Source organism: Carassius auratus, chromosome 26 (assembly GCF_003368295.1).
Source record: "Carassius auratus strain Wakin chromosome 26, ASM336829v1, whole genome shotgun sequence".
Lineage (NCBI taxonomy): Eukaryota > Metazoa > Chordata > Actinopteri > Cypriniformes > Cyprinidae > Carassius > Carassius auratus.
In genome coordinates, this window is record NC_039268.1 from 657,501 (window position 1) to 676,543 (window position 19,043).

The 19,043-nt window shown below is 36.8% G+C and overlaps 2 protein-coding genes across 4 annotated transcripts in view; one reads left to right on the top strand and one right to left on the bottom strand.

Moving 5' to 3' along the window:
• Positions 1-7,151, top strand: part of LOC113044007 (spastin-like) — a 10,564-nt gene extending 3,413 nt beyond the window's left edge. Inside the window, exons 4-17 of one of the 2 annotated variants that reach the window (XM_026203582.1) lie at positions 1-50; positions 151-281; positions 374-495; positions 1,258-1,351; positions 1,570-1,644; positions 1,717-1,788; positions 4,204-4,279; positions 4,363-4,454; positions 4,544-4,623; positions 4,701-4,743; positions 5,502-5,581; positions 5,667-5,737; positions 5,843-5,883; positions 6,507-7,151. The exon at positions 1-50 is cut by the window's left edge and continues 31 nt beyond it. In XM_026203582.1, coding sequence (XP_026059367.1) covers positions 1-50; positions 151-281; positions 374-495; positions 1,258-1,351; positions 1,570-1,644; positions 1,717-1,788; positions 4,204-4,279; positions 4,363-4,454; positions 4,544-4,623; positions 4,701-4,743; positions 5,502-5,581; positions 5,667-5,737; positions 5,843-5,883; positions 6,507-6,632 — 1,153 coding nt within the window. In that variant the 3' untranslated portion in view covers positions 6,633-7,151. The remainder of the gene's footprint in view (positions 51-150; positions 282-373; positions 496-1,257; positions 1,352-1,569; positions 1,645-1,716; positions 1,789-4,203; positions 4,280-4,362; positions 4,455-4,543; positions 4,624-4,700; positions 4,744-5,501; positions 5,582-5,666; positions 5,738-5,842; positions 5,884-6,506) is intronic. The other variant, XM_026203583.1, reaches the window with a different exon arrangement.
• A 634-nt stretch (positions 7,152-7,785) lies between these two features.
• LOC113044008 (UTP--glucose-1-phosphate uridylyltransferase-like) lies at positions 7,786-18,397 on the bottom strand. 2 transcript variants are annotated; one of them, XM_026203585.1, is made up of 10 exons: positions 18,313-18,397; positions 15,096-15,223; positions 14,142-14,249; positions 12,742-12,927; positions 11,668-11,801; positions 10,595-10,892; positions 8,880-9,077; positions 8,554-8,796; positions 8,312-8,416; positions 7,786-8,233 (listed from the first exon to the last, which is right to left on the bottom strand). In XM_026203585.1, exons 2-10 carry the CDS (start codon positions 15,192-15,194, stop codon positions 8,126-8,128), a joined length of 1,479 nt encoding a protein of 492 aa, XP_026059370.1. In that variant the 5' UTR covers positions 15,195-15,223; positions 18,313-18,397; the 3' UTR covers positions 7,786-8,125. The 2 variants fall into 2 exon arrangements, with proteins under 2 accessions (XP_026059370.1, XP_026059369.1); XM_026203584.1 differs by lacking the exon at positions 18,313-18,397 and adding an exon at positions 15,848-16,227.
• Positions 18,398-19,043: the final 646 nt, after the last annotated feature.

Here is a 19,043-nt window from a genome sequence, read left to right on the forward strand (position 1 = left end):
CTGCTCTGGTCACACAGGCCTGTCTTTCTCCAATGGGAGCCTGTGTCCAGGTGGGCGTTTGCTTTGGATTCTGGGAGATCTGAGTGTCCCATTCTGATCAGAGAGTCTCTACAGTGATGTTTCTGTGTATGTACGAGCATGTGTTTGCAGTTGCAGGCAGTGGAGCAGTTTCAAAAAAAAAGGACACCCCTGTGCGACCCAAAAACCCACCTAAATCTGCCCTGCGCCCCACACCTTCAACGGGTCACAGCGGCAGGACCGGCCCTCAGAGCAACCTGAAGGTTCGTCAGACATCAGACCGTTAAGCTAAGTGCAAACTTTAAATGCTGTCTCGCTAGGTTTTGTGGCTGAACTTTGTTGTTTTGTTTTGTAGGGGCCCCCGGCAAGAGCCGGCAACACTGCCACTGCGTCATCTCAGAGGAAAAGAGACATGAAGAACTTTAAAAATGTGGACAGCAAACTGGCCAACCTCATCCTCAATGAGATCATAGACAGGTAACATTAGTGCTGTTAAAAATAAACACATCAGATATAAATATTTGAATGCATCAGGTTATCTTTTGTATGTTAACTGTTCAGAAAAAGATTGCATGGAAAAATTAATATGCATGTTTTTTGTTGTTGTTAAAATAATGCATATATATATATATATTCGCACACACATACACAAACATACATACTGTACATATATACATATACATATATGAGATATTTTATACACACTTTTTGTACAGAACATATCAAAAGTTTGGAATTGTTATGAATTTTAATGTTCTTTAAAAGACTGTTCTGCTCACCAAGACTGCATTTATTTGAAAATACAGTAAAAGCAGTAATATTGTGAATTTATTACAAATTGAAATAACTGATTTCTATTTCAAAATGTTATAAAATGTAATTTATTCCTGTGATGCAAAGCTGAATTTTCAGCATCATTACCCCAGTCTTTAGTGTCACATGATCCTTCAGAAAAGTTAATTCTGTTTTTATTTACTGTTCAAGAAACAATTATTATTATCGTGAATGTTAAAAACGGCTTGATGAAGGTTATTTGAAGAACAGAACATTAAAAAATACCAGCATTTACTCTACACATCCACATTACTATTTGGCAGATTGGTGCATCACGGTTTCCACTTAAATATTAAGCAGGGAAGAAAGAGAAAAAAAAAAAAAAAAAAAAAATATATATATATATATAATATAAGGGATTTTTCACATTGAGGCTGATGATTTCTGTGGTTGTGTTTGTTTCAGCGGTGCTGTGGTGCAGTTCGATGACATAGCAGGGCAGGAATTGGCAAAACAGGCACTGCAGGAAATCGTTATCCTGCCTGCTCTACGTCCAGAGGTTTGTCTCCACTTCTGTAAACATCTGTATCATCTCAGGATGTACTGCCTACGAATCTTAGGCCACTAGTCTCAGGGTAGTGAAATCATCCCTAGACATGATCTATTTACATTCTACAATATTGGTACTCTGTACTGCTAATATCATAGAACAGATTGTATTTTTACATTCACAGTTTACTTCTGTGTTTATAATGATATTTCTGTTGATCTCCTCAGCTGTTTACTGGTCTCAGGGCTCCTGCTAGAGGGCTTCTGCTCTTTGGCCCACCTGGAAATGGGAAGACTATGCTGGTAAAACACAAAAAAGGCTTTTTTTTACACCATAAGAGCAGAACTGTATTTGATCTTTCCATCTCCTCACAGGCTAAAGCAGTTGCAAAGGAATCTAATGCTACGTTTTTCAACATCAGTGCTGCCACTCTCACCTCCAAATATGTGAGTATTCATGAGACCGTTACTAATGAACTATTACTTCTTCCTCCTTGACCATGGGAGTCAATGACAGGGAGTAGAAGTATTTAAATGAAAATACCAAAATATGATGCAGTTACTTGTGTGGTCCTGAGCACCAGTTCGACCAACTTTCTGATCTCTAGGATGAACTCTATAGTGCAATCAAAAATACACTTCTAATCACTTTTATTTCAGTAGCTATTAACTTCTGACAGTATGAACATTATTGACACATTTGTTAGCGATCAGTAACAGCATGCCCACATTGTGCTAAGGTAAGCTGTCTGAGAAGTTTGAAGACTTTTTTGTAATAAAATGCTAATAAGCTTTGAAAATATAAAAAGTCTTGTCATCACATTCAGATAATTTGGCATTTTTTGTAACTTTTCTTTTGAAGGAAGCATATGAAAAGCACTCATTTCGCTGCTACTTAAGACTGATCTTTAAACTGAGCTGCATAGAAATGACCAAACACATTTTTAATATTCACTACCGTTAGAAACACATTTCCAAAATCGACTAGATCTGTGTTCACACTTCCTGTTGGAATGCTATAAACTCTTTTACATATTGCCACAAAAACTTAGAATAGATTCTTGTCATTGCATTCTTTAGTTTAAGTGGATTCAAAAAAATAAATAAGTCCAATTTTGTAAAAATTTGGCTCAGCTGATCATTAGACCAAGCTGCGCAGAAATGACCAGAACAATTTTAATATTCACTCTCTTAACTGAGAAACATTGTTGTACCATCTTATCTTAGCATGCTAATCTTAAGCTATTTTTTTCAAAAATGGCTTGTGATCATCAGGCATACTTCGGTTCCTTTAAGGATTAAGTTAGTTTAGCGTGCTAACTAATGCTTTTGTGTGTTTGTTCTCACACTGAAAGCTCTCCTGGGCATCAGGGCTATTGTGTGATCAGCGAGCAGCCGCTCCGAATGGAAGGTTGTGTGTAAACACTATGTCTTTCACACATCAGCATTTCATTTTTAGCATGCAGAATCTCTCCCCTGCATCAGAAAGAGCATGTGGCTTCTGCGTGACGCTCCGTGTTACACAGCAGGGTTCCCAACCGGATGGTTGTGTGTTCCAATCCTGAGTGCTGCGGCTTGCACTGTATTTTTTCTATCATGCTAAATGTGCTGTATTATTTTTTTGTGCTGTTCCCTGAGTTTCAGTGTTTGCTGAATATTATTTTTTAATAATAAATACAACTGTTCACTGTTGTCTAAATATATTTTCCTAATCATATTACAGTTGATGGCATTTATAAAGGCAATAAGCTACTCATAACCCGTGCATTACATTCGCTTTTATTCTGTCTTAAAGGGGTCATCGGATGCTCCATGCACTTCTACAAGTTGTTTGAACTGAAATATGTGTTGGCAGTGTGTGTGATGATAAAAATCTACCCAATCTCGTTAAATGATTTCCCCTTTCTCAAATCGAGCTGATCTTAAATGCCTGTCTGTGTGACGTCATAGACAAAGACTGTGTTCCCGTTATGGCTGTCAATTAGTTTTCCCCCAAATTTCAAATATTTGTCAAATTCAACATAAAAATCCACATTCCAATTTAAGGTGTGAGTTAAGGAGGCAGCCTTATCAGTGGCAAACTTGATGCGATGAGGATTGACACTTCTGGCTGAACCCTTGCAATGGGCTGAACTGAAACATCCTAAAGCCCTTGATCACCGCTAGGGTTTATTGTTTACATTTTTCCCGTTAAAAATTTGTTTGCTGCAGCATTTTATTTGTATATAGGTATGCCTGGGCTGTTATTAATGTTAAAAAAATTATTTATATATCATAGAGTTGTTTGGGGTTGGCATAAATTAAACGCGATCTGCGATGATGTCACAGTCGTGTTGCATTGTGGTCTATGGAGTGGCCTGAAGTGAGCATATGAAGCAGACTCTCTCCCTCGGTCAAAATCGTCCATATAAACTTCCCTCGTCCACCTGACGAAGTGGAACGCACTTAAAAATGGCAGCAGGGATTTCCCAAATGGAAAGTGCTTAGGAAAGAAGCAAGTATAAGTTTTTTTTTAATGAATCATTGCAAATTGCCTTTCCTAATGATGTGCTAATTAGCAAGTTTCATGATGAATGTGGCTGAAGCAAACAGTCCCTCAGAGAGTGGCTGGGAAGAAAGGGGCGGGGTCAGCAGAGCTCATTAACATTTAAAGGAAGATGCTACAAAACGGCTTGCTCTGAAAAGAGCTGTTTTTAACAGGGTTAGAAAAAAGGGGTGTTGTTTTACACTACCATTGAGAAATGTTAACCTATGTTACAGACTTTTCATTAAGATCCTAAAGGATCATATAAACTTGTGGAAAATGGGCAGCCGATGACCCCATTAAGAAACACTCATTAATGTTGTGTTGTGTGTGTAAAGGTGGGAGAGGGCGAGAAACTGGTTCGGGCTTTGTTTGCGGTTGCTAGGGAACTGCAGCCGTCAATCATCTTCATCGGTGAGAACTGTCACTCGGACTCATTGATGTTTCAGACGTGGTGTGTTTCTGTAAATGCATCATTAATGGTGAATTTAATGCAGACGAGATCGACAGTCTGCTGTGTGAGAGGAGAGAGGGCGAGCATGACGCCAGCAGAAGACTCAAAACAGAGTTCCTCATCGAGTTTGATGGAGTAAGTGTGTAAACTCTGTCTGAAAATGCATCATTCCTGATCACAGGTGACTGACGCACCTGGTGTGTGTGTGTGTGTGTGTGTTGTAGGTGCAGTCAGGAGGAGATGAGCGAGTGTTAGTGATGGGAGCCACTAACAGGCCTCAGGAGCTTGATGAGGCAGTTCTTAGGTACCGTTGACCTGCAGTCGCACACTTACTTTCAAACACTTCATAGTTACATGCTCAATGTGTTTTTTTCCTCACAGGCGGTTCGCTAAACGCATTTATGTGGCTTTACCTACAGAGGAGGTACTGTGTTCAATCCAAGGATCGGCAGAAGTTATCGCTTCTCTTAAAAATCCTGACTGTGACTGTGAATTTGAATTCAGACAAGAAATATTTGTCATGATGGGCATCATATTTTGCCATGGTTCATATTATGAGTGGTACTTTATTAAAATATGTGCACACATGTACTTCCATTCAAAAGTTTAGTATCGGTATGTTTTCTTAAATATTTTTGAAACGTCTTAAACTAATTTGTTTCTAAAAAAAAATATTGTAAAATATGATTACAATTTAAAATGACAATGCAAATTATTCCTGTGATGGAAAAAAAGTTTCAGAATTTTCTTGAATAGGAAGTTCAAGGAACAGCATATATGTGAAAAATAGAAATCTTTGGTAACATTATAAATGTCTTTAAATATCAATTTATTGCATGTTTGGTAAAAAAAAAAAGTATTAATTTATCCAAAAAAAATTAATAAAACACTGACCGGTGACCCAGACTTTTGAAAGGTAGTTGTAATAATTCTATTTTAGTTTTTTTACTCATTGATTATTAGTATTATATATTAATATTGGTATTAATAATTAATACATTGGTGTTTTTCTGTAAATTTATGACTAATTGACCAAAAGATTAAATGTTTTATAACACAGTCATTTGAATTTCATTTTATCCCTACCTCCTTAAATTCAGCTGTATTTTATTCATTACTCATATTGGTTTTCCAATTAATTAGCACTGTGTGTGTGTGTGTGTGTGTGTGTGTGTGTTTCAGACTCGTCTGAAGCTGCTCAAGAACCTCCTCAGCAAACACAGAACCACTTTATCTCAGAAAGAGCTGAGTCAGTTAGCCAGGTCAAACACAGCTCCATATTTCTGAAGAATATGAGACTAATGACTATCAGTGCTGGGTAAATTAATTTGTCCGGTGTGTTTTCAGGAGGACGGAGGGTTACTCTGGCAGTGATCTGACCTCACTGGCTAAAGACGCTGCTCTTGGTCCTATACGAGGTACAATCATACTTCATGCAGATGTTTTATTAAAGTATACCAAGACATTTGGTTTAGAGGTGGACTTTATGCTGGATCATTTTGTCCTGTTCTTTCTCCACACAGAGCTGAGGCCTGATCAAGTGAGGAACATGCCAGCCGATAAGGTAGAGAATATTAGGCAGTGTTATTTTAACATCATTTAGATACCTGTTTTATAAGCTTTTTTTAATTAAATTTTTTATAATAAATCAGTTTTTTTTGGTCATGTTTATTGTTGTTTTCGTTATTTTAGTACAAGTTAAACTAAATGAAAATGAGAAGATATGAGCTTATATGGGGTATATATATATATATATATATATATATATATATATATATATATATATATATATATATATATATATATATATATATATATATAATTTTATTGTATTTCACCTTTTCACTTAACATTTTATAGTGCGTTTAATTTTTTGTTAACTAAAACACTGATATTAAATCTGTTCTTAAAGGGAAAGTTAACCAAAAAAAAAAAAAAAAGAACTTGAACTACATTTGATGTTTTTTTAAAGCCAGAAACATAAATAAGAGCAAGCTCATAATACATATTCATTTATATTTTTCCATATAACAGCAAATGGTTTTTATACAAACATTGGATCAGAAATGTAAAAAAACTTCCAAGATGTAACGGATTTAAACAGTGTTCTATTTCAAATACTATTTTAAATTAAAACACAGTTTTTGAACACACCATGCGGCTTGTTCTTGTCTTTCTTCTGTTCAGATGAGGGACATCCGTTTCTCTGATTTTGAAGATTCGCTCAAGAGGATAAAGCGGAGCGTCAGTCCTCAAACGCTGGATCAGTACGTCCGCTGGAACAGCCAGTACGGAGACACAACCGCTGTATGACACCAACACGCAAGAAGGGTTTTTTTTTTTAACTAAAAACGTGGAATTAAAAAAAAGGAATTTGTATAATTTTGTCTTTTCTACGACTGCGCTGTTGCCTCTGATCTGGAGACGGAGTTGTTTGGAGCTCAGGCTGAGATTTGCTCAAGACCATGTGGATTTCTACGAAACCAAGGAACATTATCCTCTGATTCTTACTCGATTGGTGTGTGAATGATAAAGCACATGGCGTCTGTGGTGTTCTAGATGCATTTGTTCCTCTCTAATTTTATTTTTGATTCATGTATCCAGATAAATCGAATCCTCAGTGGTGGTGTGATGTGCTCAATCAAATAGCACGTTGCTGTTGATAAATGAACGATTTATGATTAGAAACAGTCCAGACTGCATGTGTATTTGGATTGACCAGCACTCCTTGTGTTTTTCATTTGCAGGCACTAGGGGGCATCAGTTGAGACTGAATGTGAATGTCTTTCTAAATGTGTTCTGCTGTAACTAAAGTCATGATATTGCTCCATGTTTAAATGTCTGCTGTGTCTTTAATAATGTTGATTTTTAAAAGGTTTGCAATGAGTTTTTGGGAAACGGTTTGATTTGTGTACATGTACTAACAGTGTTTCAAATTGAGAAAAAAAGTAAAAAAAATATCTGAAATTATTTTTGAAGTGAGTTACGGTGCTGAAATTTTATTAATTTGCAAAGTGCACATTAAAAAAAATCACATTTTAAATGATCATTTATAATAAAAACTAAATATTTTTATACTATGATTTAAGAATGTCAAACTTGCAATGAGCCACTGTGCAATAATTTATTTTATGAGTAAAGTGCATGTTTAAAAAATGAAAACTAAAATTCTAATTTAAATAAAAAAATATATTATTTTGTTACTCTTTATATGACCGCGTCCTTGTTACGCTGTAAGTACTGATAATTAGCTGCATGTACTTTTATGGTTAGGGTTAGAAGGAGGGTTTGGTTTAGGGTTGTATGTAATAATGCATTTATTGTTAGTGAAAGTTACATTTAGGAAATATGTGTAACAAGGACACTGTAAAATAAGTGTTACCTAATATTTATGATAAAGATGGAATTAATCATTAATATAATTCTAATGTGTTTCAAATCACCTGAGTTACTCCAAAAAAGCACATTTTGAAGATCAAAAACATTTTAATTTCTTTCTTAAAGTGAACAGATCATTACTTAAAGGGCCAGTCTCCTGTTTCCATCATCTGACACTTGTCTTCATTGTTATATTGAGCGAGCTACAAACCAGCAAAACCAGTCTTCGTTAAAAACCCATTATACACCCCTTTGTAAAATTCACTGTCAGAAGCATTTACAGTGAATTCTGATTGTTCTCATTCAGGCATTTAATGCTAATTGGACGGCTTTTGATTGTCACACACTCAAATCTGACACGTTTCCACACACACATGTAAATCTCCAGGTAAAATGATGGATGTGGTTGTAGTTCAGTTGTGAAGGTCTCAGTGGTCCAGGATGCGCAGGTTTCCAGAAACGATCTTGTTCTCCAGCATCGCTCCGGCCGGGATGTCGATTCTATCTCCATGATTAGCGATAATGATAACCGTTCCCTGTTGTACAGAAAACACAGGTCACAATTTGCATACATGATGTGTGTGTAAACGCTCACAAAAACCAGACGTTCGTACCTTGAGTGTGACTTGTTTTCCGAAGGTGACATCTCCTGATACGGTCAGGTGATCCAGCTCCAGCATGTCTGGGATGCTCTCAATCCTTTTCAGGAAGTCTTGAACCTAGAAAGTAGAAAAAAAGAGTCTATTATTGAGGTATTGAGTATTTTACATGAAAGTCAAGCTCTCTCTTCATGTCTAAGTGGGTGTCTCTTGTCCAGAATAAGCAGCACAGTGTCAAAGTCCTTGGTGAAGCTTACTTTAGTGAAGGAGCTGCCCAGTTTGACGTGAGGTGTTGTGGGAAACTCTCTCTTGGGGCTCATGGTCAGAGAGCCTGCGTTCATGCTGTACAGGTTGGACATGACCAGGAGGAGGTCCGAGGTGGTTTTGACGGGTAGGAAGCGGCTGCGGGGCACGTTGATGCCGAGCGCGTTGTCGAAGCTCTTCATGGCAGCGCCCACAGCCGTCTCCAGCTGAATGACGTTCAGACCGCCGTCGAGAGTCTGGAAACAGAACAGAAGCCAGTTTCACAACCAAACATCCACACAAGCATTGTTCTCTGTAATGGAGAAGGCGTGAAGGTCACCTTAGGGTTGACAATGATCTCCATGTCCATGGCATTCTTTTCGTGAAGCCTTTTAATGGCCGGCAGGCTGATCCACAAGTTGTTGGTGTTGAAGATCTTGAACTTGGTGACTGATTTAAACTCATCTACGTGAGCTTTGGGCACCTGTGCAATCTCCAGCAGCCTCAGTTTACCATCGTACTGTGTCAGCGTGCCACCCTGAAACAAACAACACAGAGTGACCGGAATGCCATCAGCCAACGAGCTTGAACATACACTCACAACGGCTTCGCTTAGGGGTATAAAGAGGTTTGAAGGCACTCAGACAGGAATGTTCAATGCAAATGAGTTGATAGAGGGAAACAAGCCATAATTCTAGTTTCAAAATTATTTATTCTTAAGTATCAGCTGTATAAAAGTGACCAGCATTTGGTTTTTAACTGGTGATAATGAATAGGATTCATTAATTTGGAAATGAAGCAGAACTGAGATCCCAATATCCCTGGGATTGAACCACTTACGGCCTTCAGAATGAAGATTAAAAAAAAAAAGCTCTTAAGAACCAGAATCTAAAATCATACAGAGATATCTTCTATACTTGAGTAACACACTGACAAACTTCAGAAAAAAAAATATATATATATGTATTATGCACCCGTACAAATTACGTTCAATGCAACTGTTTTGATGGAGGGAAACAAAACACATTTTAAGTTGCAACATTATTTGTTCTTCAGACCATCTTCAAAAGAAAAAAAGTATAAGCTGACCACTGAAAATGTATACAATTTAATGATCTGCTCCTGGAGCCATACTGAAATACCATTATCTCTGGAACTGAACCATTCAGGGCTTTGGAAATATAGATGTCAAAAGATAAGTTTGTTAAGATCCCAAATCGAATAGGGCATTAAGAAATCTTTAATACTTCTTGAGTTACAGGCATGTAAACTTTGGAGAAAAAACCTTTTCCCCATTTTTGAATGGCCACCATTGCCACATGATGCAACAAAGATTGCTGAAGTCAACAGATTTTACTAACAGATCTACCAATCTCTGTGCAAGAGTAACATTATGACACTGCTAACTTTCTGAAGTCAGTTTTAACCCTCAATAATTTGGCTCAGAATCTCAGGTGAATTTTTTATTTATTTTGACCCCACTTCAAAATAGTGGCTTTGCTTTTTATCTTCATTTAGAAAAAAGGTTACCGTAGCAAAATCAAATTTGTGGGGACCTGACCACCTCTGGTTGAGTTGACATGGAGTGACCCACAATGAAAATGAAAGCGGTGAGAAAGCAGCAGTTAAGAAAACACAGATGCCCAAAATTGGTTTGTGATTTGATTTGACCTACCATTCCACATCACAAGAAAACAGGTGCCATCAAAGCATATCTTAATTGAATTAAACATGAAAAACACTGTCAGTGTTGCTTTCAATAAGAACTACAACTTCATTTTCTTCTATAAATATACTTATGGAGTAGGTTACCTACCTGAGCAAACTTTTTCCTATATATACAAACAAACTTTGTTTTGACCTGATTTTGTTCAAAATGATGTCAGTCAGTTCTTTGATTTCGCCTGAAGTACATCACAGCCTTTAGATGACCATTTCAATCAAAAACTGTCATTTATTATCCTTCAGGTCTTCTGAAACTAATCTGAACTCATAAAATGATCAGTTTTGAAGAATGTTCATGAATGACATGAGCGATACGGTAACTCCACTCACCTTCACGTCAGCTCGTGTCTTATCGGTGACCTCCATGACAAATTCGCAGCGTTTGTCACTGGGCTGGCTCATCAGGTGGTTCAAGATGTGCAGGTCCACCGTGGCTCCCAGGTTGTCAATGTTGGACACAAAGATGTACTCTTTCCCTTCTGCGATCAGCTTGTCCAGCAGGCCGGAGTTGAAGAAGCTGGCGTAGATGTCTCCGTGCCCGGGTGGGTACCAGGCCTCTTCATTCTCACCCGTCAGGCCCATGTTAGTGGCCACGGGTAACAACGACTCCTTATTGATCCTGGGATACCTGCGCAGGACAAGGTGACAATGCAAAAGCAGTGGAGAAACATCTTGCATAAGTGTGCAAGAAATGGTGAATCAGTTTTTAAATATGAATACCTCAGTTACTGATGTTTTATTGTAAGGATTGGTGTTCCCAAAACTGAGTCAACAAAGATTGCTGAAGTCAACAGATTTTACTAACAGACCTACCAATCTCTCATAACATTGTAATTAAGTGTTTTTATATATTCAAAAAAGCACTGAAACAAACAGATTTTCATCACTTATGTTCAATTAACACTGCACTTAAATACTTAACTTTATAACATACAAGCACAATATTTTCCAGAAGTCACATTGGCTAAAAATTGCAAGTTAAGTCACATCAGCGTATAGGTCCCATTTTATTATAACATTCAGAAAGAATGTAAAATACCGGTTAAAAAAATGTCACTGTCACTCCACAACTCCTTAACATTTAATTTAGATATAACCAAGAATGAAACATTCATGAAACAAGTATAAAACAAACATATTAAGCATTTTAAAAAACATTAATTATCAAGCCTAAATTAATTAATTTAAAGCAAAACTGAAAGGACTGGCATGTAGGAAATGCGAAATATTAATAAAATTATACTTTTCTCATTCTACGCATGTTTTGTACACTTGACACTACGGCTGAATATAAGTCACAGCGTGCTTTAGAGAAGATAAAAAACTGAGTTTTTTTCTAATAAATAGGGCACTATCATATTCCTCTCTGTGCTAGATGAGGATGATGAGAAGCATGTGTGTACCTGCTCTGGTTGAAGGTGTGGATCTTGACGCGGTGATGTGAGTACTTCTGCAGGATCTTCTTGGTGTCTTCATCTGTGTTGAAGGAATTCATCAGCACCAGTGGCACGTCTGCATTATACGACTTATTCAAATGCTGAAAGAGAGAGAGAGAGTCACACAAGGTCTTTCATTTGATACAGAAAAATTATTGTGAAATTCAAGTTTTTTATTTTTTATTTTTTATAGATGACTATAAACTGATGTGCGTGTATTTGTTTGATATAGCTTCAGTAATCACTGTATGACCATTACAATAATGATTGCATAAAAAATGCATGCAAGTCTTAAACTCATAATTAAACTCATAAACAAAGAATGCAAAGTGCTTGTTGGTGTTTGTGAGCATGTTATGCAGTAAATAGTAAGTCATGTCACTGCAGAGCCCTCATTTGATCCACATTTTAATGTAAAGGGTGTATCATAGGTATTACATGAAGTTGTATATATAATATCAAGATATTCCTCTAATTGCCTTCAATTGAGTCATGTGGAAAAAGCCTGAAATTACACAACTTTGGGGTAAACGGTCAATGACACAAAGGGAAACCTTCACCAAGGTCTGAAACTGCAAACAAAGTCTTACCTTATCTTACACGGATCATGTGAAAGCTAAAAAGAAATGTTTAAACCCATGCACTTGACACATCATCCACTGTTCTGAGGATTATTAACTATTATGTTTAATTATAATTACTTATGCACAACTCCACATACATCAAAGGTTTAGGGTAAATACGATTTTCAGAGGAATTACTTTCATTCAGCAAAGATGCATTAAATGCATCAAAAGTGACAGTAAGACATTTATAATATTACAAAAGATTTATATTCCAAAGGCATTTTTTTCCGCAGCAGATGAGCATATTAGAAAGCTTTCTAAATGACCATGTGACACTGAAGACCAAATTGAATACGAATAGAAAACAGTTATATGAAATAATAATGCCTTGGTGAGTATAACATCACCAAGTGTGTATTCACTTGTGTACACAATTCTCAACTATGGTTTTTGCTGGAAACATGTGATGTTATACCTCGATCTGCTGTACGGTCAGGTCCAGGAAAGTGTTTTCGTTGCGGACGCTGATGAGACTTTTGGGTCCTTTGCAGCCCATGCTGGTCCCCAGACCTCCATTGAGCTTCACCACAGCCAGCTTATTAAGACTGGATGCCACATCGGCAGGAAGACCCTTCAACTTGATCTTCTCATAGGGCTGAATCTGTTGAGTGACACACGTATGATTTATACAGGAAACACAGACTCATTATTAATCACTCTCGCAGGATACAGAAACCTTGCATGGAGTCAAGAATATTAATTATCTGAAGTGTGCTTTTTTTCCACACCTTTCACTTGATTAGAAATGTACTGCAGGCCTACAATCTGGTTTTATTAAAGGAAACCCTTTGTGAAGGTTACAGGACGCTCAGTTAAATCAGAGCAAAGGTGAGAAAGACAGCGGTCTCAGTTTATTTACTCCAGTCAAACAGAGCAGAGCTGATGGACCTTCAAACTCGAAATTTCTCCTATCTAGCAAAGGCATTAACCTTGAGATCATGACACGAAGAGCAGAAAAACTGTGAGAGCTACAAAAACAGAGCCTTGCGAACAGCATTCTTCTGTATGAATTATGAGCGGATTTGATCTGATCTCTTGGATTTGGGTGTGCTACTTTTGATAACAGCTTCCTGATGCTGATGCACACACACTGACATCATGAACTTAAATTGTGTAGTGGTCGTCCTAGTTTAATCACAGCAGCAACTGTTGCATGTCCACCAGTGTGACAAACCATTAAATCTGAGACGTCGATCCAGAGAATGACACACACACAAGTACTCAGCTGACCGATCAAGCATCCAGCCAGTGAACGCTTCCACGGATGGGGACTGAAATAAAACCATTGAGAATTATGCTACACCATTCAGTGCTGATCTAGACACAGCAGGGATGCTTATTTTATAATGGGTTTGATGACTCTCAATCCACTGGAGCTGATTTCAGATCATTCGTCCTGATTAACTATGTGCTGTAACGTGAGTTTCACAACGGCTGGTTGAAAAGAAATGTGAGGCAAGCTTGTTGGATGCTGGAAGTGGTGTGCTATTCATAGTCTAACCTTCAGTGTGGGATTTGCAGAGGGGCCATGGGTTATTTAGGGAGGGGATCAACAGGGAAATGTCATGGACTTGATAAACCGCCCATACACATGCATGTTCTTGTATTTAGTTAGAATACTCCAGCTCTTCGATCAACTTATACTGAAAAAATATTTTGTATTATATAAGGTAATAATTTTTTAAAAAGGACATCTTTTTAGGACTGTGCAGTTGAATTGCTTTATATCTATTTTTATAGCTATATGTTAATTTCACATTTTATATAAATCATCCTTAGAAGCCACACCAGGTGTCAAGCGCTCTTTGGTCTCACCGAGCCTTCGGGTGGTCTCTGGATCTTGGCCCAGTCAACAGACGGCCCCTTCTCCTGAAGGAAATGGTGAAAGAGCTGCTTGAAGCCCTCAAAGTCTTTCCTGGAGATCTGCAAATAGGCACGAATAACCATATTACAGATCAAACGTTCACATTTTCAATCCATTTTTACCTTCAGCTCTACAGTATCTCCTAAAGTTCAAGTTCAGGGCCGATAGTGAAGAAGAGTCTTTCAGTTTCAAATCAACAGATGAGTCACACATGAAAGGTCAACATTTGTGAGGCTTTTGGGACGCTTGTAACTGACTTATATTTTCTATTTATTTAAAGGTTTATTCAATTAATTAAATACTTTAGAGCTGAATCAACACGGTAGAGTGATTAATCAAACCCTTAATTACCCTGTATAACACTGTGCCGCATATAAGCATAATTAATACTCTGAAGAGTCTCTTTTAACCTTTAGACTAAACCTTCTGGTGATGCATCATGGGACGATAAAGGCTGTAATTAACACACACCTCCTTCGTTAGGTCACCATTTCATGGGCTACTGCATAAAATCTAATTAATGAGACTAACTGCATGATGTGTGTGACATAACTGCTCACAAGAGCAGTTTAATTGGGAATAAACATCTCAAACAGTCTCCAATCTGTGCATAAGACTCATTTTTTAATTATTAGAGGCAAATATTAATGGGTCAATGCCAAATGACAATGTCTTATGATATTTTTTTAAATGCATGTACCAAACATTTAAACATTTTTGTGCATGTAAGTTCCATGCATTTACAAATAAAAGATTCATACTAATTCTAAAATAGATTTAATGTGTTTGATCTAATGGCTTTGAAATTGTCATGTGAGCAGGTGGTTAGACATATACATGCAGTCAAGGACAGAACGTGTTTGTCAGCTCAGCTGAGCACATAGTTTGTAGGACAAGGGTCTCACCTCCGCCTCTGATGGCTTGGCAGTGGTCAGGAGCTTCTCCAGCTCTGTGTGCATGGAGTTCTCATGCTGCAATCTCAGCTTCTCCTGAAACTCTGCCATCCCTGCATTAGGGCTGATTCTATACAGATCTACACACATGCAAACACAGGGAAAGAAAACATTACTGACAACAACCTTAAATGTTGTGACGACATTGCAAATGGTCATTATTTTAATTCTTGAGACTATTCTGTTCCAGCCTGGTTTTTAGTAACTGGCGTATGATTTAAATAAATCAGCTAGAATAGTTAGAATGTCTTGATGCTTTTGAAACAAATCTCTTATGTTCACCAAGGCTGTATTTATTTCATTAAAAATACAATAAAGACATGCAAAATATTATTACTACTGTATTACTGAACTATAATAATTGCGCACCAATATTAGTCGATAATTAAGCAGCAAATAAATCAGCATATTAGAATGATTTCTAAAGGATCATGCAACGTAATTCAGCTTTGCATCACAGGAATAAATTACATTTTAAAATATATCTAAACAGAAAATAGTTATTCAAAATAATAATTTCACAATATGACTTTTCACACAATATGTATTTTCATTTAAACAAATGTTATAAGCATATGTTTAAGCATATTTATTTATACTTAAAGCAGAAGATTTCTTTCAAAAACAACAAACAAATAAATATTCCAAATGTTGACTTGTATACTACAGTACTTTTTTTGTAAGGTTATGAAGGAACCACTTACCAGCAACAAAAGACATGATTACAAACTTCTGACAGCTCTCAGACTTTAAAACCTGTATATATATATTAGTCCTGAATTGAATTCAGCAGCCAAGAAAGGTCAGAATGACCAAACTGATACTGACAATTTCTTCTTTTGCACTAATATAACTACAACTGCAGAGGAAGCAGTTGAAAAGATGCGTTGAGTACCTCAAATCTACTAAAAGAGAAAAGCTACTAAAACTTTAGTGTTCAAAACCGTACAACCGGCTCCCAGCATCCGAACCCTGTGTAAAGCCTCGGCTCTTTGAAGTCAGATAAGATTTCAGACAGATTCACAGACTGTTGTGTCATACAGAGGATACCCAATCAGGGCTTTGTAACACACCACTAAAAGAGATGCGCAAAGAGAGACAGAAAGCGCATTATTCTTTTAATAAAGTCCGGCACTGTCCACCCATCACGTCACGGAAAAAGTAAACAAGTCCAGAAACGCTGAACAATTTTTTTGGACACTGTATGCATGTGGCAGGTGAATTAGGCTATTAGTCACTTCCAGTGTTGGGCTAGTTACTCAAAAAATTGTATATTACTCATTACTAGTACCCTTTCAAAAGCAATATTGTTACTTTACTTATTACTTTCTAGCAACAGTAATTAGTTACACTACTAGTTTCATTACTAAGTTGTTACTGTGTCTCTTCTACATAAAATTCTTCTAGAATGTTACAACATATGTCTGCTTCATCATCTGACCAAAATCCACATTGGATCGCAGACCGAAGTTATTATAAGCAATTAATAGTGATTGATAGTGACATTCAAATAAAAGTGTTCATATGTAGCTTTAAGCTAATCGTAATTTCTCTGTTACCCATATGCGATCATATTTCATTATGTATCATCAAATCACATAAGTTTGTAAGAGAATGTTTAATTTTCCAAAATGATTTTTAATTATAGTAATGTAATGCCAAAGTAAAGTAAAGCCACAATTTACACAACTTTTTTTTTTGTCTGACGAAATCAATATAATGCTATATTTATATCTGCTGAATGTAAGCTTTTCCATATTCCAAGCTTGCCTGCTGCACTGGGGACATCACATGGCTGTGTGAGTCCTGAAAATTATGAAACTAAATCTAAGGATTATTGGATTGTTGGCATAAAAATAATAATAATAAAATAAAATGTAAGTAACTAAGCTGTTTTATGGATGGTAACTAATTTTATTACTGAAATCTTATTAGTAATTAGTTACACTACTAGTTACTGCAAAAAGTAATATTATTACAGTAACTAAGTTACTAATCTGCCCAACACTGGTCACTTCACATCGCTTTGTCACGTATACAGCACCAACTGGACGCTCCTGAGCAATATGCGTTCTTTCATTCCGTCCAAAGCGTTGAACGTTCGCATAGAACGCGCTTTGAGTTCGTTTCTAGTATGGAACGTTCCCACGGCGTAATTCTGACCCTTTTGGCTAGCCATACGTTCTCCTACAGTAAAACGCGTCCATATGCTGCATTCGTGGGGATTTCTCTTTAATGATCTTTCCCATGTTGGACACTCAAAAGATTCGTTTACCCTTTGTGTGAGCTAGCGTGAATTGTTAGTGAAAAGTGAAACCGATTTGTTAAAAAATTAACAGTGTCAGCTGCTTCAAATGTTTTAACGAGGAGGGATTGATTGGTTGTCAACGTTTTAATAATTAATTAACTAGGTTTTAAATATAATTCCTCTGTGTTAAGTTAAGCTGTGTCGCATTTGGAACAAATTGTAAAACCTTATATCTTTCTTGTCCTTGGTGTGAACAAGCCTATTATAAACAGTTTATTAAATATGTGCATTGTATTGTAGGAGTTTTGCCGTTGTTTTAGAAAGACAGCAAGCATTACCCATCATGAATTGCTAGTATTTTTATTTTTTTGAATAGGCTAGTTCCTATTTTTTTTAGTGCAGATATGGGCTCTACTATTTCACATTTAGAACGCATTTTAAAACTATTTTCATCGTTATTGTCCTTGTTAGACCAATTATTTTCCATTTATAAAAAAATTGTGCATTTTATTGTATAGCTTCTGCAGTTGTTTTAGAAAAGACATCAAGGCACTTGGCCCAAAGTTTTAGCCGCTTTGCATATCTTCTAGCTCTTTGAAACGCAATAACGCATGTTTAAATGTCAAGTAGGACTGGAAGTTTGACTGATACAGCTATTGCATGAAGGGGAGTTAGCTTTTTTGCCTTGAACATTGCCCTAACTGTAACTCAATCTCAAAGTCAAAGTCACAAACATCCTGGATTATGTCATGAACTTTGCTATGCAAGAAGAACTCCAAGGTCATAGGCCCCTTGCAAGCAAACACAAGCGCACTGCCCACAGCTCGGGGTTTTGAGGGGTTGGGGAACTATGCTCAAGCACATCTAGACAGCAGACAGGCTTGCTTGCTCATTTTTGACAAGCCATGCGAGGATACTCACGTCCACTGTAGCGCAAGCTGTTTCACAGGCGGAAGTGTCGCGTGAAAACGGTGTGTGGGTCTGATGTTTGTTCACGGACCAATCAGAACAGGAGGCGGTCTGGCTCGACCAATCATATTCCAGTCAATTGCGTTCTATTTGTTGATGGCGTTCGACTGCGTAAACATGTGAAACAGCGTCATCTCTTGAATGTGGTTGTAAATTAACATACTTTTTTTATCTCGTGTTTTACTGTTTACTTGTATGTTTTATCCAACTGCGAGTGCTTTATTTAGTGTATGACAATTAAGCAGGAATATATGGAAGTCCCTCTTCCACCAAATAAAAAAAATCATGCTTCAATAAAAAAGTCATGAGTAAACAAATCGATGTTCTGACATACTAGGTTACATTTATTTGATGAAAAGTCGAAATGCACATAAATAGCCGAGACAAAAATACTTTTATTTCGTATTTTATGGCATAATTTGAACCTCATCAATAATCATGACTTGTCATAGTTTAGATTAGACATCTCACAAGCTTATATCATTGTCATAGTTTAGACTTTTCATATCGTAAATGTGACTTACCATGTCATAAGTTCAACTTTAATCATAATTATGATTTATCAAAAAAATGCAAAGTGGCAGAAATGGGCTTCCATATGTTTACTATCCCCTTCCACCAATGAATTACCATGATTTCTCAGTCTTTTTTTATTATATAACGATCCCTCAAATAATCAAAAT

What these genes read in the sequence shown, in the direction of transcription:
- LOC113044008 (XM_026203584.1), bottom strand. An exon ending in CACACCTTCAACCAGAGCAG is followed by an intron (nt 10,893 to 11,667) that starts GTACACACATGC and finishes TGTCCTGCGCAG; the next exon opens with GTATCCCAGGATCAATAAGG. An exon ending in GAAAACAAGTCACACTCAAG is followed by an intron (nt 8,234 to 8,311) that starts GTACGAACGTCT and finishes TCTGTACAACAG; the next exon opens with GGAACGGTTATCATTATCGC.